Source organism: Pseudorasbora parva, chromosome 12 (genome assembly GCF_024679245.1).
Source record: "Pseudorasbora parva isolate DD20220531a chromosome 12, ASM2467924v1, whole genome shotgun sequence".
In the NCBI taxonomy this organism is placed as follows: domain Eukaryota; kingdom Metazoa; phylum Chordata; class Actinopteri; order Cypriniformes; family Gobionidae; genus Pseudorasbora; species Pseudorasbora parva.
The window spans coordinates 40,842,749-40,865,381 of NC_090183.1; the positions used below are offsets into that span (position 1 = coordinate 40,842,749).

Genomic DNA, 22,633 nt, shown 5'->3' on the forward strand with positions numbered 1-22,633 from the left:
ATGCATAATAACTTATTTTTGTGAATAAATGAAACTAAAAACCTAACAACCTCCACTAAAAACGAATGCCTACTCTGACACACTTCAGCCCCTATAGTATCAAAGTACACAGTGACAATTGTTGAGTAAATGCATTATGCCACCTCTGAGCAGCATTAAACAGCCTGTGTAAAGGCAGATAAATGATAGTTACACGTTAGAAACAAAAGCCAAATCCTTCTTCTGACTTGACAATTAAATTATACACATTTAAATAGACGTAACTGCATTAAAGTTGACATTTACCAACTGAAGTTGTGGTAGTCTTTTCTTCCCTATATTGTGAAAAACAGCTTCTCAAATGATACAATGTAGGTTGGGAGGTTGGGATGTAAATGAAGAAATCATTCATAATAAATACAGCAATATTCCATAAAAATAAAAAATAGTAATTTTTAGTAAAAAGTAATTTTTAATTATTTTCAACAATCCGGTGTCACTTGTTCCACATATAATATGTTTACCGCATGTACATAATGTGTTTATCAGGTTTTTACCATCCAGAAAAGTTGTAAGAACTACTTCCTTACTGCAAAAATGTTTTTACTAATTTGGAAACTAATGACTAATGAGGTCAACAAACCTGGAACTACTTAATATGCCTGCAGAAAATTAATCAGCACCTAGAAACATACATTACCCAATCAAAAAAAAGCATTCAGAAATAGTATGAACATTGATTAGAAGACATCATGTGTGCTGATAACACTGAATGTATTGCTCGAGGTAAACTAACTATGAAAAGTCTGATATATAAACAATTCACCTGATTTTAAACAAACAAATCCAACAGCTTATTCAGGTAGTCAACATCTGCATCATAGAACTGGCAGTTGGCACCTAAAAACCAGAGTAGCCAGTGAACATTAACTGCAATGGCATGTAAACATCCAGCAATGTGCTTCCTGCTCTGTGAATGGTTACTCAAAAAACAAATGAGAATTCAAAGTCACCATCATCTGTCCTTGTGGCATACACAAATACCCAGTAGTCTGTCTTACCCCCCATACGCTCCAAAAGTAAAGCTCCTCTTCCTGTGAGACATTCTTCTGTTTTCCCTCTTAACCTCCTTCTCTCACAGTCTCTTCTCCTCTGTCTCTCTTTGACACTGGGTACTTGTTTTGTGCCTCTGTCTCAATGTGTGAGAGTGTGTCCCTCCTTCTCTGCTTCCCATCCCTCCTCTTCCCTCCCTTTCGCTACCTGAGACAGAGGATCCACAGCTATGAGCAGGTGCTTGTTTTTAAATTATGTCTTGGAGACAAGTGATAAAAAAGAACCATGTGGTCAGTTCTTAGAAATATGAAGCGTACAAATATGTATGAGCCAAACCCAAACCTAGCCATGATTAATACAAAAAAAACTATTTAAAAAAACATGCCTTTTGTATGATCCAGCTCTTACAAGATGTATGAGTTAAGTGCAGTCATGAGAGAGACTGTGTGCGTGTGTGCGTGTGTGCGTGCGGTCCTGGTATACCCAATGTTTTGGGGACAAAATGTCCTGAAAAGGATGGCAATGTGATGGGAAGGTTTAGGGGTATGCTTAGAGAATATACAGTTTTCACAGTATACAAATCATGAAGTCTATGAAAAGTCCCAATGAAAACACAACATGAGTGTGTGTACTGTATACACTGTTTCAAGAATAAGTATGTGAACCCCTTACAGAATCTGTGAAAATGTCAGTAATTTTAATCAAATAAAAGATCATAAAAAATGCATGTTATTTTTTATTTAGTTCTGTCCTAACTAAGATATATAGTCCACAAGACAGAAATTGACATATATATTAGGGCTGTAACGATATGCGATATGAAATCGAAATCGCAATACGCAGGTCCACGAACCTGTATCGCGATGTGAGAAGGCAGAATCGCGACACACCCCTTCCAACTCCCAGAATTATCCTTCCTCTCCAGGTCCAACTTTTAAGTCAGCAGTATGGCAACATTTCAGCTACCCGGTGGAGAACAAGGATGGCAATCGTGTAGTTGACGAGACCCACACAATTTGCCGTAAGTGTTTCAAGAAGCTTCCCCAACCGGCTGGCAACGTGGTGTGAGCGTGGCGTTTCTGTTGCGTGTCATCCACGGGGCGGCTGCGTGGCGTTTTCTCTTTCTTTGCACACCAGAAGCGTGTCTGACGCGGCGCTTCTGTTGGTATTGATGTACAGGAGGCCCTATACTTCATGTTAAATATATATTGCCTATTGATACCGCAAAGAAAACATCGGCAGTAGCCTATTGACCATACAGATATATGGTATTGATGGCAAAATAGGCTACAGAATACTGTACAGAATAAAACTGTTTTGTCCCCCCCATATCGAGGTTTGTATCGTACCGTGGGTCAAAAATCGTGATACGAACCGAATCGTGGGTTTGGTGTATCGTTACAGCCCTAATATATATATATACACACACACACACACACACACACACACACACACACACACACACACACACACACACACACACACACACACACACACACACACAGGTTCACTATCTTTGTGGGGGCTCTCCATAGACATAATGGTTTTTATACTGTACAAACCATATTTTCTATCCCCCTACACTGCCCCTGTCCCTTAACCTACCCATCACAGGAAACATTCTTCATTTTTACTTTATCAAAAAAAAAAAAACTCATCCTGTATGATTTATAAGCCTCAGGATTTACTACACACACACTAATATATATATATTAGTTGATATATATATATATATATATATATATATATATATATATCAACTAATATATATATATATATATATATATATATATATATATATATATATATATATATATATATATATATATATATATATATATATATATTAGTTGATATATATTGTAATTATGCTCCGGAAATTACTTTAATTCAAACATTTAAAGCATGCCTATCATAGAGGAGTATTCACATGACTGTATGTATAAAACATATTTTTAACAACAACAACAAAAGGCATGTGTATATTTTTGTGCTCACATTGAACTGTTGAAATGAAAACAAAATGTTCTGTTCAACACTGGATATAAAGCTCTAATAAAATATTCACACAGCTGATAACAATACAGCATTAAATATTACATTCAATAAATTCAGACTAAACATACTAAAACTTCTTCAATTAAAACTTAATTGTACTGTGACACTTTGCCACAAATTTAAAACATTATTTTAGGCAGACCTTTTAAAGACGAACACGTATAACCTTTGGTAACCGCGGGATCAGATAAATGGATGTTTACTGTATGGAAACATTGGCGACAGCACAATGTACTATCTCATCTCATCTCATCTCAGCTGATGGAGAGCTCAGTGGGAGTAAATAAACATCTCGTGCTTGCTCTTCTCTTTCTCTCAATTAGTTGATATAGTTGTTAAACAATCATTTTTATTTTTATTTAATAGTAGAATGACCCTTACGCCAACAATCCATTGCTTTTTTATCGCTCATTACACTTAATTCTCAGTTGTGTAGCATTAAAGTTTGAAATGCTTCTCTTAAAACTCTTAAGGAAAAGAAAAATAGCACTACCCATAATTGCCTGTGCCAATTTAGCTCGCCCCCAAGCCTTCACCACCAAAACAGCCTTAAAATGAATCTAACACAATCAAAAGTGACCTAAGGGGACATCCAAAGCCAACTCTGTAAAAGAGATTATTTAATAGGTTGGGTAGCAGTTACTGTCATGATCTGAGAGACGGCCGACCCCTAGTGTCTGTGATACAGGACATTTTATAATCACTTTGAAATGTCGTGTCATGAGGTCGGACTCTCTGAGACACAAAAAAACATTAGAGCTCTCCTTCTACAGCTAATGCTGAAAGGTGACCATTCATTTTTAAAGGGACGACTCTTTAGAGAGCCCCATTTATCGGCGGGTATTACCATTTGCTTAGGATTCACGTGAGAGTATCAGTATGTAAAATAATAAGCACACACTGTCAGAAAAAAGGTACATTGCTGTCAGTGGGGTGGTGCCCTAAGGTACAAAACCAAAAAGGTACTACCATGTACCTTTAAGGTACTAATTCACACTCTTAAAGTACTGATATGTACCTTTTAAGGTACTAATATGTACCATTTCACTTTTGTACCTTAGGGTACCTCCCCAGTGACTGCATTGTACCTTTTTTTTCGGAGAGTGCAGGGCCTAAAATTAAGCAACAAATGAGAGTAAAAATCAAGCCAGTGCTGCATCCTCACAACAGCACAAGAAGACATGAAAGGGAACCTAGTATGAAGCCTGAAATGTGATGCCAAAGCGTCTCCATCGCCCCCAGGTGAATGAATGGCTGCAGTGTAGGTCATAAACACCGCCCTCTCTATTAAATGTAATGGGACATAGACAAACTCAACAATATAATTACACTTCAAATACAATGGGCCTCATTTATCTATATAACGTCGAAACAAGCACAGATCCGGGCGCAGAAATGATCTTACAACAGGGTTCGGGTGTGATTGATAAAACATTTGTAAGGCGCCAATCGCATTATACGAATAATCGTATGTTAATAAATGTGGTGGCTGAAAACATTCGGCATTTGAATATCACACCCCTAAAAATTCACGATTTATAAGCCATGTCCCTAGAGTTTACGACGTAACGAGGTACGGAGTACTCTCATGAAAGAAAAATTTGATCTTACTCCAAAAACGATGTTTAACTCGTAATTTTAAACAATTACATGAATTTATATGTATATTAAATACTAGTAGGTCTAAATAAAACAAAACATTTACAAAACTTATAAACACTACGGCCTAGGCTATTTTAACAGTATTCAGAACAGAACAAGAATTAAAAATAAGTAGCTATAAATTATATATTAAACTAGAAATTATATATTAAACATTAATATATTAAACATATATTAAACATGGCTATAGTGGCATTCATTATAAAAATGTCAAGTCAAAATGTATTTATTTAGAAGTGAAAAGGGGCTCACCCCTCTCATTCGGCAAAAATATGTTTCCATGTTTGCCACATAACGTTTGGTTGCTAAATTATTTGTATTTCACTTATGTTCCAATATCCATGGAAAACAGCATCCTTCACATGCACAAAAACGTGTTTGGTTGGGCACTGGACCAACTTTTATGTTAGGTTGACTGCATTTTGGTTTGATGATGACTGGCTGACATGTTACATTTGCAACACCAGAATACGATATGGTGTGTGTGCGGCACTTTGTGTATGAGGCGCCCGCATGATCAGTTAATATATCAGTTAACGATATATAAATAAAACTACAATGTGTTAGCATCAGAGTGTTACATAAATGAGTGCAGCCTATACTAGGCTATTTGTTTCAGGCCCTGAATAGGCATATCCCATTTTCAGTTGTGGTGTTCTGTTCAGCAAACTGAGGCTACAATTCGCAGAGGCTCACCAAAATTGGACAACAGAAGATTCTGCTGCAGCAATTCAGATGGTGGGATCAAAATTTGGCATAAACAACATGAAAGCATGATCCATCCTGCCTTGTATCAATGGTTAAGGCTGCTGGTGGTGTGGGAATATTTTCTTGGCACACTTTGGCCCGCTTAATAACAATTGAGCATTGTTTAAATAATAATAATAATAATAATAATAATAGATTTTATTTATAATGCACTTTTCATTCCGAAGAATCTCAAAGTGCAACAAAGGGGGGGGGGGGGGGGGATAACAACAAAAAATGAATAACAAGTAAAAATATAGAATACTACAAACAATCAACCAACACAGAAAACAGAACAGAAACAGAGCTGATGGTGAACAGAAACAGAGCTGATGGTGAACAGAAACAGAGCTGATGGTGGACAGAAAACAGCTGATGGTGAAAGTCTCTGTTAGCTCCGCAGCACACTGTGGTCCACTCCATGTTTCAGATTTCTCCCAGCGGCAGTGTCCCGATGACATCGCCGAGGCACGACAGCTGAAGACCAGATGATGGGCCCTCTCCACGACGATTCAAACGATGGGGATCGCCGCAGCACCACGCAAGAGGCAGAACACTCCCCCGGGCACTTCTGTGGACACACCGGGGCCGGCGCAGACGTCGCTCCACGGTCGCAATGCAGGACGGAACAGCGGCGCAGCCGAGAAGCAGAACATCCCAACATCATGCCGGACGCCGACGACGAGAGCCCGGATGACGCTAGCCCGGTGCAAACTTCAGCCACCATGCAGCTTAAGCCCAAGGGAGACCACCAGTGAGCACCCGCGGCGAGAAACACCAAACGTCCTCCAAACCAGAAACCAACCGCAGCAACTCAAACGTAAACATTAGAGAAGCGGTTGAAAACGGCGAAACGACGAACAACGACCTCTCAGTGGCTGCCAGCAATCAGCAACAGTCCCAATTGTAGCTCTAACTGTTAGACTAGTCACAAACATAAGGAAATAAAATAAAATGTAAATCTAATAGTACATTAACATGATTTGTTGTGGGTGGAGAAGCGGCAAACAGACAACGCCAGCGTCCTCTCCCCCACGTTGCCTCAATAATGCAAAAATGCATTATTTTTGCTGACTATGTCCATCCCTTTATGACCACAGTGTAACCCATCTTCTGATGTCTACTTCCAGCAGGATAATGTACGTCACAAAGCTCAAGTCATCTCAAACTGGTTTCACAAACATGACAATGATTTCACTATACACAAATGGCCACATTTATCGGATCTCAATCCAGAATAGAGCATAGTGGAACAGGAGATTTGCATCATGGATGTGCAGCGGACAAATCTGCAGCAACTGCATGATGCCATTATGTCCATATGGACCAAAATTTCTAGCACCTTGTTAAATCTATGCCACAAAGAATCAAGGAAGTTCTGAAGGCCAAAGGGAGTCCAACCTAGCCTAGAAATCTAGACGCACCCTAGCGGCAGCACATCTAATCTGCCCGCGAGTGTTGTCTAGCAACTCTCAATACCCTTCTGAGCTGTAATTCGCCTAACTCTTGCCGGCCAATCACATCATGTATAGAGTCGGTGGGCGGGGCTTAACAATGACGACAGCTGAGTTGCGTTTGCGTGCTTCTAGTAAACACAGAAACTGGCGAACGGCGGTCTTTCGAATCAGCTTTGACCGCGACTCTGGAAGACTTAGAGTTAAGCTTTTCTCTGAGAAAAGAACAAAGAACGGCACTGAAGTCATTCTTAAAAAGGGAAGATGTGTACGGAGTTTTGCCGACCGGATACGGCGAATGTTTAATCTATCAACAAGCTCTGTTTCACCTTCGTTGCTCTGGTTGGTTGTAGCACTATCCTATCGCGTGCAGAGGGAGTTTGAAAGACAACCGTTTATCCCGCCCCTCGGATTGAGCCCTGTCAGTGGTGAGTTTCCAGACCAAACATCTTGATGTGGGTCTGGCTTGTCAGGCTAGGTCCAACCCACTGCTTAAGAGAACATTTTACAGTTGAAGTTTTTAATTGCTTGTTTTACAGTACTGCTACTGGTCAGGACATTTATATAAACATACTCGCCAAGAAACAGTAATAAATGAAAACTTGACGAATATGCAGAGCTACCCTCTCTCTGTCTCGATGTTCTCTGTGGGGATACATGGAGGTAGACACAGGACTATTTACCTTGGTTAATCTATGAACAGCTGATACGGGAAGGGCACCAGGATATTAATTAGTCTTTAACGGTGTCTGACACACACACACACACACACTAATAAGAACAGGTCAAAAAAGTCAAAAGCAGCTACAAGAAAAAGTAACGGAGCAGTGTCCTTTAAAAGAACAAACATTATGGCACCTGACCACTGAGATGTTCAGACACACACTCAGTAATGACATAATGAAGAAAATAAAAGGGAAATTTTAAAACATGCCTTTAACACATAAACATAACATTTATCAACTGATCTGGCTTAAGTTGGACAGTTTTTCCTGTAAAACTGTCTTGAAGGCTATGGGCTGAAGTGGTTTAAAGGGAGTAGGTTAACTGAATTTAGGTCTGGGCAGTAAGTTTCTGAAAAGCTGTAAAGTTTAAAGCAGAAACGTGGAAAAAAGGGATTTGGATCAGTACTGCCACCATGTGGTACTACACTCCTAATACACATCCCATAATTTAACACACCACACTACAGTCTCACCACATGCAAAAACAATGATAAATCCGTCTTTTGATTATAATGTTTCCTCATTTCTATGAGGCAACCCAACAGTGTGAAGTTTTCCCCTAACCCGTTCAGTGCAAATCCAGCCTGGTTTCATTGGGTAAAGGGTTTGCGGTAGGGTAAAGGGTTTGCGGTAGGGTAAGGGTTTTTTGTTGTAGCATCGTGTAGGCAGTTAGCGCTGTGATTGACCTGACCAATGAAATCTTTAGAATTGGATATGGGGCAGATTTTTGGCTGTGGTGACTGACACACCGTCCTGTGTGTTTAATATCTGCTATTCTGACCAAATAAATATTAAAGCAAGACCCATTATGTTAAACTATTTGAACTGAAGCACAGTGGACAGAGGCGTCGTGTTTTGTTTATGCTTGGAAAGGCTGCTTGCAGTGTTGCCATGTCCACTTATAAGAGTTTTTGGGCTTCTTGTTTAAGCATGGCTCATAAAGTGATTGAGTTTATAGAGTTATTAAAGTGAGCAGGTGCGGGTCACAACATTTTGATCTTATTTTCAGCATAAATAATTTGGCTTATTGTGTTCTTGTTTGTTGTTTTTCTAGCAAGATCTGCTAACACAAAGTACTCAAGGGTCGTTCCACTTCCCCTAAGATTTCTTTCGCCGCACTGTCTGCACGTAAAGAAGAAAGAAACATTTCTATTTCATGTTGTTCAGTTCGGTTCCACACACACTGTGTAGAATTTTTGTTAATGCATTTTTCAGTTAATGCAAATGCCACTCCTGTAAATTACTGATTAAAAAGTATCTTATGCTCAATGTCAGGTGTGGTTACCTGGCAACACGTATCGCTGTCCACTGCGACAAAGTGCTGTCTATTGTATCTTTCAGCACTTACAGACGAAGAACAAATGCACGCAAATACATGTTTCTTTTCCAAGGATGCATGTTATTTACCATGTGCGGCGTGAATGACAACAGTATGTGTTCTCTACAGCAACACATCAACTTACAGCTGCTATCTGTTTGGAAGAAGAGCCCTGCACACAAGTTTTCAAAGAGTGCTTAGGAGAGACAGGACTGCCTCCAGCTGTGAGTAGCAGAGCAGGGAATTCTGGGAGTTAACCTTGCCCAGTCAAATAACCTCCATCTGAGCAAGGTTCCAGCGCCTCTCTTCATGCAATGCTCTTAACATAACAAGACAGAATCACTAGTGGTGTTCGCTAGGGCAAACATTACTGTTGCTCACTGGTCATTTGATTGGCCAAAGTCATGCACCATTTGTGCTATGGATATTAATAACTAATGTGGCTAATAGGTTTCTAAACACCCATATCCCCATCCCCAAGATAGAGTTGTAGCTACTTTTCTAGATCTGGTGTATTTGACAGAGGGTATTATTCAGCTGGGGCAACACACAAAATACCCAGTTTTTTCAAATAAAATATATAAAATATAACAACGTCTGACAAGGCGCACTTGGCCAAAGCTTGGCCACCCTGCTCAACTGCCATTTGTCTCCATTTTTCTTGACAAGAATTGCATTTATTTAAATGCAGAACCATCTATTTAAGACCACAAAAACTTTTCAGAGGCGCACTTCAAATTCAACTTAGTGCCAGCCGCAAGTCAAACGAGTACAGAAAAGGTTAAAATGCTGAATAAGCTTCAGCAAATCAACAGTGAACGGCGAACAGTAGATAGTATAACCTACGTCAATGTTTCTCAACTGGACGGTTGCAAGAGTGGGTCGCATAGTGTGCTGTGCAGTCAAAGAAACAATAAAACCCATACAAATGTACTTTTTTCTCTTGTCAGCTGACATACTGTGCTTGTGAGCATCTCACATCTTCAATATCACATGCGCTGCATCAATATAAATAACGTGCAAAAGTAACTGAGCATGTAACATCATAGCCCTGTCGTCAATTGAGTAAACATATAGCATCATATGACCCCTTTAATATAATTCTGATTGTGTTTGGCTGAAAGAAGAATGTCATAAACACCTAGGATGGCTTGAGGGTGAGTAAATTATGGGATCATTTTGGGGAGAACTAACCCTTTAAAGCCATGTTGATTGTGTAATTCTCCCAGTTAAGTTCCTCCCCATTTTGGGAATCTGGGTGTTCACGTATCGTAAAAATGTTAATGCTCCCTGTCTGCTCAGCTTTAGATCCGCTCTTCAGTGAGATCTTCAAAGCCCGCAGCCCCATTTCATGGCTTACTGCTCGGATTGACCGATCTCAGCCAGTGTGTTGTTCTGTCCGACCGATCTTCCCCACCCCACTGTGTCTGACCTCCTGATGAGGGAGCACTGCCGGCAGACCGAAGCTGCTTGAGACATCACAGTCGAGCAGAGCGTGTGTGAGCGAGAGGGAAAGGGAGATAAGAATGTGCCACAAAGAATTTGTTTCAAAGTGTGAGAGTGAAATACTGTGTGCATATGTGTGTGTCTGGGTGAAATCTTCAGTAAATGAGGCTTGGTCTGGATTCACTCAATGACCCTCTTCAACCGAATAGGAACGCCATCACTGAGTGTTTTTTATGCAACCTAAGTGAACCTGTCTGCATAAATGCCTTTAAAATAGAGAGACAGTGTGGTTATAGAGATACTCCCAGAAGGACATCTTGAGCTATTTCGAAGCTCAGGAGACTTTTCATTTATATTTCATTTAAATATAAAGAAGCTCAGATCCTTTGGTCTTTGAAAAATTAATGAGAAATGTTAATATCGTTAAAATTGAAATTCATAACATTTGTTTGCAGACTTTTCTGTTGGAAAAAAATCATCAAAAATATGATCTCTTTGAAAGCAGTGAGTTTCAAAAGATGGTTCTCTGATTTTTCTCTTGAGAAAAAGACCTTATGTGTCTCTGCTAGAGTTTCAGAAGATATCTCAGCTGTGTCTTTAACGGTGTGTTCACACTCTCCATGTTTGGTTGGATTAAAACGAATCCTGGTGTAATTGCTCTGTTCATTTGACTAAGTGCGAATGCTACCATCCGAACCCTGGTGCGCACCAAACAAACAGACAGAGAACCCTGAAAAAAGGGGTCTTGGTCCGGTTCCAAACCAACTCTGGTATGTAAAAAGCCCAAAAATGGGACATGATGTCACAAGATGCGAGCCTAAAAAAGGCCAGAATTATTTAGGATGTTAGGATGATTTTTGTATCTTTAGTGAACACTAAGCAAACTACGACTAAATGTATCATTTTCTTTTTAGGTCCGGACCAAAAGAACCAATGGAAACTGAACTAAAAGTGAGAAAAGACCCTAAGTGTGCTCCATTGGTGCTCAGAAAAGTTCAAAGTAAACTTGAACTTTTCTCATCAACTTTTTACAATATTATTTATTTTGAGTTATTCTACACCCTTAAAAATAAAGGTGCCAGGAAGAACCATAAATGGGTTTTCACTGGGGGTTGGGGGAATGCTGTTTCATGCATACTGAGCTTTTTACACTTTTAAAGACTTGGATTCCCATCCTAAACATAGACAAAGGAAGGGAAGCTTCACATCACATTCAGTCGCGTCGCAAAAGTGGATCTTCACGGTCACTGCTGTCACAGGACTTCACGAAATCAACAGTTACCAAAGAAGTGTGTTTTTGACGGAGCGGTCACAGCGATAAAGGTTCACGGTCGTGCTTTGGAAAAAGGCGGTGAGTAAAACTGCTTCAAATGTCTGTGTTGTTGGCTATCGTCGCTTAAGTAAACAACACAATCGTGTATAATGTTAGTTAATTTATCAATGGAGCATACGATCTATGGTGTGTGTTTAAATACGTTTGTTTAGCTGACCAATATAGGTGTCAGTTTGTTTATTGTAAAACCACCCAAACATAAACCTAGCGTTCTCACAAAGCGTGTTTCGTCATTCAAATGCGCTAACGGTTACTCCATTGTTGTTCTATGTATAACGTTACACTAGTCTGACGTGCAAAACCGTTTTGCTAGAAACAAGCATATCTTTAGAGCAAAAGTCTCCATTTGCTCTCCATATTATAAATTCATTACTGCCCAACTGCTGGAGTTGGTGTCTACACTGGATGCGACAAAGCAGCCATTGCAAAACCATTTGTTTTTCCTATAAGAAGTATCGCAAGTGCTTAAGGTATTTCATAAATAGAACGAGGCAGCAGTTTACTGTCATGGATTTGTTGTGTCCACCCTGCACTGCATCCAGTGTAGACAACATCACATCAACTTACAGCTGTATGAATGGGTTATATTGTCTTTTGTCCGCTTACATTCACTGTAGACAGGGTGTCAGAGGAGCAACTTGGCATTTTTATCCTACAGGAGATGTCTCAAAGGAGATGAAACAAGAAAACCATTACAAGTAGTTATGAAAATAGAAGGAGACAGAGGGAAAGAAAGCGTTAAAGAACAATGCAGCAAGCATCTTGTCATGATTGTGTTGGCACGTCCGCTCCTGGCGAAGTCTGCATTGTCGTGTCACCAAATGGCTGATGTAATGCCAGTGTTGCTATGACAGAAACAGAGTCTGGCACGGTTGTCAGCGTTTCTCCTGTCCATCAATGGTCATTCTCCCCAAAATATGGACAAAATGTGATCCTTATATATGAACACAACTGTACAGTAGCTATCACGGTGATTGCTGGAAAATATTCAGTTTGTATTAACACTTTCAACCTGCTCCAAACACTGACTTCTGTTCTAATACAATGGCATATGGGTGATATTTCCATTCATCTAACCAAACATGCTCCAAATGGGACGAGAATGACTTGAGGGTTTGAGTTTTGAAACTCTCTTCAGATGGCTAGGCATCTGTCTTCTTTTGGCAGTTTGCACTGGGACCATAGCAACACTGCGAACAAATGTTTTTTTCATACACAATTTTCATTATCTGAGCTAAAAATAATGAACTTCTACCAGTCAGACTTCTAAGTCCAAAACCCTAATCCAACTGACAAAAATATGTTCACAAGTTTGGAAAAGGGGCAAAAGTGGAAAAAATTAAGCTACAACCATGAACATTTGAACTAACCGTATAGTTTAAAAAGCATATTGTGAGTGCTTTCAAACTGGAACATATACTGCAGCACAACAGGATGGCTCTGCCAAATGTAACCCTGTGTCCTTCTGGACCATTAAACATTTTAAGCTGTCTGGACTGTGTTTTTCAAGGAATAAGCTATGAGAAGCTCTGCCTAAAACAACATTCTGTGAGCTACGAGGTTCTTATTCGATAATATTTGCTTCTGTTGAAGCCATCAGTCTGCATTATTTCAACATATTTTAAAAAATAATCGTGTTTGTGGTGAAATACAACATTACCTTAATGCTGTACAGAAAATTCCACCAATCAGAGTCGAAACAATCAATCTCTTTAGCCCCGCCCTCTCCCATGAACCACTGCAAATGACGTAATCGAGTCACCTCCCTACGCTCTTAAAAATGCTCTATTTTGCAATAAATAATCAACATTTTTAAATTGGTAGTTTTATATTTCTCTATTGTTTTTCATTTGAAATGACATCACAACATCACAGTTTGTTCTTTGATTTTACTTGAAGTATATGGGAGCCTTTAACAAATCTTTTGATCTGGAAAACTATCTGTTTTATATTATACTGTATCTTTTGATGTTTGTGTTCGGTCTACACTGTCTTATTTCAGCACTATCAAGGTAAAAATTAGCCTCATTGGCAATAATTGCAACAAAAACTGTTGGCAAACAGAGACAATTTAAAATTGCATTTTTATATGCGAGTTGAACAGCGTATAAAACGTTCAGGGTAAACAAACAGCGTAAACAAACGGCGTAAACACCTGGACGTCTGATTGAAATGATTTGCCTGATTGTACACATACTGATTATGCGACACCTGGCGCTCTGAAAATAAGGGATTGTCATGCAGTCTGTATGTGTGTGTGTGTGTGTGTGTGTGTGTGTGTGTGTGTGTGTGTGTGTGTGCGCGCATGTAAACCATCATTCCACAACAACGACAAAAACGCTACAAAATCAAGCAATTACCCTAATTTTTCTCTTTTTTGACATTCTAAACAACTCATCCCCTTTCTTTCTTCCGTGGAACATTTAGCAGATTGTCTTCCTAAGAACGAAAAATAGATGGTGACCAGGGCTGTCGAGCTCCAAAAGCATGATAAAGAACATACGAGTCAAGCATTACATTACATATCTGCTGAAGCCATACAGCAGATTTGTGATCTGAATTTGTCACTCGCTGATAATCTTGCATCTGTGGACATCAATCACTTTCACTGTATGGACAAGCACAACTTTAAGATAATGCTTTATGCTATAAAAGCGGTGTTCCTTATAATTCAGTCATTTTTTTGTGAACTCTAGCTTTAAGAAATAAACAACATTTCATTGTGCACAAGGCAATTTACTAAAGCAGGACAGCATTACACCACATGTATATCATATAATGAAGTAAATGCAGTTTCAGACTTGTAACACAAGCCACTTACTTATAACAACAAACAAATATGTCAACGCCTCCATGTGACCCCTGAGATAACCTTAACACCATAATCAGTGTTATAACCACACAACATGACTCTGCTATATGATATATGAGACAGTATGAATGTAACCCCATATTCAACAACAACTTTTACAGGACCCAAGACTGTATGACATGACAGCAAACAATCTAATTCACTCTCAAAACCATCTGTGAGTCTTGAAAATGTAATTATTTGAATATTTAAAAAAATTCACTGAAGCGGCTTTTGCACCAGAGGAACTATTGGCGGAAGTACCCGCTTTTTGCCTTGCTGGTACTACATGGAACTGGGAATGATTTTAGGGTAGCACTTTATTTAATGTCCATACTATGAACTTATTAAAGTAATTGCAATAACGGGGTGATAACTACTAACTCTGAACCTACCCCTACGCCTAACCCATGTAATTACCTTACATTGCACAGTACTTTCTTAGGTAAGTACACTAACATACTGTAAAATAAAGTGCAACTGATTTTAGATATTGGGGGGACTAAATTAGCTTCTACTGCAAAGTAGAGTCTAAACCAGCACAATAGGAACTACCAGTGACGCAAATGTATGTCGATTGGCCGAACTCACGTGAAACACCAGTACTCGCCATTTGTAAACACAGTTTATAGCCTACATATTTACTCCACAACTCAAACTAACTACACGAACAGCAATAGACAGATTCCGAAGCTCAGGAACTTCTCAATCTTTACTATACAGAGGAAATCCAACATGTCTTTGAATGGACCTAGTTTCAGACGCCACACCCATGGACCGCTGGCTGAACATCTGATGGCACACTTAACCAAAAAAAACTTTAGGGTTTACAAAGTCATCACCTGATTGGTTGGATTCTAAAGGATGTCCGAGAGACTTGTGTTGGGTTCTTTAATGGTCCGCCTGGAAAAAAAAGATTTGCAAGATTTCGACCGTAAGTAAATTATAAAATGTTAGCTATGTTCATTACCTGTACATACAATGTATGTTTATGCTGAAATATAAATAAATAATGAGCTGCATTTTGAAAGACAAGTATAGCGTGTCATTAGGTGTAGTGAGTCAACTCAGAACTTCCGTTGAGGGAACACTGTGAGCATTTATGTATTCATGGTGCATTGTGGGACATTTTAGGGAGCAGACATTTCAGTGCACTGGAAGGATTTTGTGATCGAATGTCTGATTCCCTGATCAGGGCCCTGGCTACTGAACTAGGGAGCTGGCTGGTGGCTAGTTACTACAACTCGGTGCGAAAGCTCCTTATGTTTCCACTGAATGTGACTGGGAGACTTACAGCCATCACACTGAAACATAAGTGCTGCTGACAGACGTCAAGCAGATTCGGCATCCATGTGACGGGAAAATGTGACATGTAGGCTAAAGAAAACAGATTTTATGTGCTCTGCAGGGGTTTTCAGGAGCATGTCATTAGCATGCTAGAAGCTGACAGGAATGATAGTGACGTGTTCTAGTTGTAGCCATATAGGTCAGAATAAGACAGGTTAGTTAAATATATTATCTATCTTCTATAGAATGGTAATTCATACTTACTACATATATGTAATTGTGTCACTACAAAATCTGTTATTAGACCACATCTGATAGTACTGCAATGTTCAATGTTTTTAAATCAGCTTTAAAAGAAAATCTCATTTTGCCTCCAACCCAGATATTCTTTCAGTTTTGATATAACACAAAAGAAAAAGAGCTTCAATGGTTGTGATTTTTCACAGCAGGATGAAGATCTAGCATTTCAATGTCACAAGAATTATGTTCATGTAATGTGGCAATAACACTCAATTATAGTGTGGAAAAATTTGGATGTGTAGCAGTTTCTAAAGAGCTAGACCGGTATATCACTCGATGGTCTGACACAGTGCTCAGCAACCGCAATTTCCATTCTAGTACTGGTTTATTTATGAAGCCCAAAGGGGGGCATCTCGAGCGCAGAGAGCATGATAGGGCTGGCTGGGACAGCATGATGCGAAGGGAGAATCAAGATCAATTGAATATTCCTTCTGTAAAGATGTTTTAGCCAAAGACCAAGCCACCAGACAACAAGAGCCAGTTGTGATTCAAAAACAAACCTTCTGATAATAGGTGCATATGTCAAGAAATAAAGGTCGCATTTCACCTCAAATTATATTTTGTGTAAAAAAAAAAGGCCTTTATAGGGTATTTTGGTACTATTTTAATGACAATTAAGCAGAGTTCTCATTACTATATATATATATATATATATATATATATATATATATATACACACATACATACACCCACCTAAAGAATGATTAGGAACACCTGTTCAATTTCTCATTACTGCAATTATCTAATCAACCAATCACATGGCAGTTGCTTTAATGCATTTAGGGGTGTGGTCCTGGTCAAGACAATCTCCTGAACTCCAAACCGAATGTCAGAATGGGAAAGAAAGGTGATTTAAGCAATTTTGAGCGTGGTATGGTTGTTGGTGCCAGACGAGCCGGTCTTAGTATTTCACAATCTGCTCAGTTACTGGGATATTCACGCACAACCATTTCTAGGGTTTACAAAGAATGGTGTGAAAAGGGAAAAAACATCCAGTATGCGGCAGTCCTGTGGGCGAAAATGCCTTGTTGATGCTAGAGGTCAGAGGAGAATGGGCCGACTGATTCAAGCTGACAGAAGAGCAACTTTGACTGAAATAACTTGTGGTATGTGGTACTCGAGGTATGCAGCAAAGGGTTTGTGAAGCCACAACAAGCACAACCTTGAGGCGGACGGGCTACAACAGCAGAAGACCCCGCCGGTTACCACTCATCTCCACTACAAATAGGAAAAAGAGGCTACAATTTGAACAAACTCACCAAAATTGGACAGTTGAAGACTAGAAAAATGTTGCCTGGTCTGATGAGTCTCGATTTCTGTTGAGACATTCAGATGGTAGAGTCAAAATTTGACGTAAACAGAATGAGAACATGGATCCATCATGACTTGTTACCACTGTGCAGGCTGGTGGTGGTGGTGTAATGGTGTGGGGGATTTTATCTTGGCACACTTTAGGCCCCTTAGTGCCAATTGGGCATCGTTTAAATGCCATGGCCTACCTGAGCATTGTTTCTGACCATGTCCATCCCTTTATGACCACCATGTACCCATCCTCTGATGGCTACTTCCAGCAGGATAATGCACCATGTCACAAAGCTCGAATCATTTCAAATTGGTTTCTTGAACATGACAATGAGTTAACTGTACTAAAATGGCCCCCACAGTCACCAGAACTCAACCCAATAGAGTATCTTTGGGATGTGGTGGAACGAGAGCTTCGTGCCCTGGATGTGCATCCCACAAATCTCCATCAACTGCAAGATGCTATCCTATCAATATGGGCCAACATTTCTAAAGAATGCTTTCAGCACCTTGTTGAATCAATGCCATGTAGAATTAAGGCAGTTCTGAAGCCAAAAGGAGGTCAAACACAGCATTAGTATGATAGTAAAATTGTTCTTTTTGGGTCCAAGGGCCACAGGCAGTTTGTGAGACGACCCCCAAACTCTGAATTCAAGCCACAGTACACAGTGAAGACAGTGAAGCATGGAGGTGCAAGCATCATGATATGGGCATGTTTCTCCTACTATGGTGTTGGGCCTATTTATCGCATACCAGGGATCATGGATCAGTTTGCATATGTTAAAATACTTGAAGAGGTCATGTTGCCCTATGCTGAAGAGGACATGCCCTTGAAATGGTTGTTTCAACAAGACAATGACCCAAAACACACTAGTAAACGGGCAAAGTCTTGGTTCCAAACCAACAAAATTAATGTTATGGAGTGGCCAGCCCAATCTCCAGACCTTAATCCAATTGAGAACTTGTGGGGTGATATCAAAAATACTGTTTCTGAAGCAAAACCAAGAAATGTGAATGAATTGTGGAATGTTGTTAAAGAATCATGGAGTGGAATAACAGCTGAGAGGTGCCACAAGTTGGTTGACTCCATGCCACACAGATGTCAAGCAGTTTTAAAAAACTGTGGTCATACAACTAAATATTAGTTTAGTGATTCACAGGATTGCTAAATCCCAGAAAAAAAAAAATGTTTGTACAAAATAGTTTTGAGTTTGTACAGTCAAAGGTAGACACTGCTATTTTTTTGAACACACCCCTTTCAACTAATTGCCCAATTGCACAGCCTTAAGAGCGTGCATATCATGAATGCTGGGTCTTCTTTGTTTTCTGACAATCTACTGAACCTACTGGTAACTTGTTTGCCACGTAGCAATAAAAAGTATACTAAAAACCTTGATTATTCTGGTTAGTCACATTGTACTGCTATTATTTTGAACAAGACTGTATTTATATATATTTATATAAATGTTTATACTAAATATATATTGAAAACAAATACTATAAATATGTTTCTTTTTTCCTTCTGATTTTGTTGTGAAATAAGAGCACACATGAGATTCCATAGAGAAGCACTCTTATACTATAATTCCATTTTTCACGGTACAAACCATTTTTATTTTGTTTTTTTTTTGTTTTTTGCTCTGCCGTTCTGCTCTACATCCTGCAGGTCCTCAGGGATTGTCCAAGCAGCAGGAGTAAATCAGTTTTGCTCTCGGTTTGACCAATGCAATTTCTCAGATCGAGAAAACAACTGATCTGCTGCCTCATTTCTAATGTCCACGGTCAACAGTTCAATGGATTTACTTATACAGTCAGCAGGACATTCTTTACTGAGTGAGGAGAAAGCTAAAAGGGAAGCATTTTTAGCAATATAATTTTAACACTAATATAATTTTATATATATATATATATATTTTTTTTTTTTTACCTAAACTCCAATTGGCATCATCTACTCGCCCTCATGTCACTCTCACATGTATGATTTTACTTTCTCTGTAGAACATAAACGTAGATATTTACAGAACCTTCAAGCTGCTTTTTCTGAACAAATGACAAGCATGTTTCTTCTATAGGAACATCCATCACAGATTTAAATGTTTTTCTTTTAACTTCATAAAAATCTTTAGTGCTGTCCAAAATTTCCATCTCAATTAAATAAATTGATGAATGTTTCAACAACCATTATTACATATTCTGGTCTTCAGCGACCCGGATATATATCCAAAATGGATGGATCTCTACCTGTCGCAATAAATACTCTCCTAATAAAGTAACAATTACAAAACAATACAATAAAACATATTTCATTACCTTATCGTTCGGACAAATTCAGTAAAACAAGCTCTGCAGTAAATCGCCCATACATTTCAAGTTTTGCTGACGATACTTCCTATTCTTTTGTTTTCTGCCTGTGGTAACTATGAGTGAAATGTCACTGTGTTATCTTGTGGAATAAAGGTGAATTGCACTTATTAATCAAAGATTCAATTATTGTTGTGCAGAAAAATATATACTTACACTGTTAAACACCTTGGGTCGGGACTAAAAATATTCTAAATTTAAAATAAAAAAAATGCTAATGAATTTTGACTCATTTACAGACACAACCCTCATGCTCGCTACAACTCAATAATCTCCTCTACACAGTATATCAGTTGACGTAAAAACTCATTCTCAGACCAACAGGGATTAATTACATTGTGATGGGACTTAGCCCAAGCACGCATCAGGCTGTTTGTCGGGAATGATATCTCCTGGCAGCCTTAGTAAAATGGCAAGCAATGTGAACATACCTCATGAATATCAATTAAGCATTAAGCAGAACTGTGGTAAATTTGTAGACTGGTGGAGGCAATGGGAGCATGTAGTCTGCATGTTTCGTATTTATAACAGTTCACAGAGTCACCCAAACTCAGATATTTGCTTGAAAAATGGATTGTTGAAATTAATTTCACACTGTACATGCACTGATAGTTAATTCTGAAAATGGTTACCACAATAACTCCATTAGACAGCAATATGCATATGTGTTTGTCTTACCAGAAGACCATTAGTAGGACTAGGGATGGCTCGATACCACAATTTTGGCTTCGGTACGGTACCACAATCTAATACCGAAGTACCGATATTAAATCGATACCACAAGGTCTGATATTAGCGCGGGTATATTGCACAAGAATGAGTACAATTATGCAAGTTTTGAGTTTATAAAGTGGGAAATTACCACAAATGTTTATTAGTAAATGAATCAGCAAAGCTTATCACATCAAATCAGTCATTTGAAAACTTTCTTGTGAGAAATAATTTCAGCAAAAATCTCTCAAAATTAGCTAATTGCTTCTGGGTTCAAAAGACATCGCACTACACTAAAGCAATCTGCATAATCCGATTCAACATTTCACGCTCGTCTCGGGATGGAGAACGGAAAACATTTGAACACGCAAGAGATTTTATAGCATTTCATAATAACAGTTACAGGAGATATGAGAATACGACACACACACACACACACACACACACACACACACACGCCTGTCACTTAGTCACGCTCGCACATTACACATTAAGTTTCCTTAAACAGTCAAATACACAGAATTATGTACAAATGTCCGTCTTTAGTGAGTAAGTTATTCACATAAACACAGGCGGTTGTGTCTAACGGGAATATAAATAGTGCAATAGTACGCATGCAAATATTATGAGATCTAAATGTCATTGGTTGAAACGAACGCTGGAGATTGTGATATTCGATCTTATGTTAGGCTATGTATGTGCGTTGATCAGTGTTAAAAGAAAATAAATGTCTAAATGAGATGGTTTGAATGATTCACTGACCTGTCGATCTCTTCAGAAGTCTTAAAGTCAGGATAGAGACAGATGCTTCTTGGCTAGGTTTGATGGTTCTTCATCAGTTTTATAAGCAAAGTCATTACAAATGTCACTTCTACTCCTCTCTTTATTAATTCGTTTTTGGGCATCTTGAGTGAGATTCAACTGCTTTATCCATTTTGTCCGTCTATGTTGTTGTCACATTTGCGGGTTGTTTCGGCTCAGTTTGGGTAGAGCGCTGCCATCTAGCGGTGAACTTCGGAACAGCAGCATACACCGAAATGTGCCAAATCATGATATCGTACCGTTTTAAATAAAATATATACCGGTATTTTTCCAGTACCGGTATATCGCGCATCCCTAAGTAGGACACCATTATATTCCCACGGGTTGAAAATGGAAATGTGATGTGAAATTGGATAATGAACCAGATTCCATGTTGAGTAATGTGCGATATTACAATTAACGACTTCCCTTCTGCTTCTGTTAAAACATCATGGTTGCGTTTATAAATCCATAATCTGAATTTGCAGTATTTTTTTACTGAATCATCACAAGGCAATTAAGATAATGATGACTGTAATTTGTTTTCAGTGAAAGGGCCGCCATCTCTATTAATAGGTGTTGTTATTGTGTGAGCACTGTTCACATCTCTAATTAGTGTCTAATGGAAGATCGCTTATGATCTGTGTGCCTGTGGGGAGTGTATGGGTAAACGACAGGGAGGGAAATAAACTCAGAAGATATGATATATACATAAACATATCCATCCATCTATCCTTTCTTCTGTCCATCCATCATACATAAAACGGGGTTTGGGTTCGGAAAGATTTTTTAATGCTTTTGAAAGAAGACTCTTATGTTCACCTATGATGCATTTATTTAATCAAAACTACAGTAAAAAACAGTAATACTGTGAAATACTATTACAATTTAAAACAACTGTTTTCTTTCAGTCAGTCACGTTCGACATACATCTCCGTTCCCTCCTTCAGGGAACGAGTGTTACATACGTAACAGAGACATTTTCTATATTAATATATTTTAAAATGTAAATTACTCCTGTGACTCCCATGAGTGTCCCATGATCCTTCGGAAATGCTGATTTTGTGCAACAAGAAACAATTCATGTTATCATCAAAGTTAAAACTGTTGTGTCGTATATAGTATGTATGCATAAATGTCTCCTTCACAAGAGTGTCTCTGTTTGACTACTAAATTCTCACTGCGCTCTACAAGAGAGCGTGCAGTAATACACTGTCGGTTGTCCAGAGCCTCCATTAAATTGAT

General features: G+C 38.8%; 1 protein-coding gene across 4 annotated transcripts in view; it reads right to left on the reverse strand.

Moving 5' to 3' along the window:
- rap1gapb (RAP1 GTPase activating protein b) overlaps positions 1-22,633 on the reverse strand; it is a 98,843-nt gene that overhangs the window by 55,173 nt on the left and 21,037 nt on the right. For 2 of the 4 annotated variants that reach the window (XM_067460298.1, XM_067460297.1), the window contains exon 1: positions 1,041-1,162. The exons of 1 other annotated variant lie outside the window; for it this stretch is intronic. In XM_067460298.1, the coding sequence (XP_067316399.1) occupies positions 1,041-1,084 (44 nt within the window). In that variant the 5' untranslated portion in view covers positions 1,085-1,162. Of the gene's footprint in view, positions 1-1,040; positions 1,163-15,468; positions 15,530-22,633 lie in introns of those variants that run through there. One more of the 4 variants, XM_067460304.1, reaches the window with a different exon arrangement.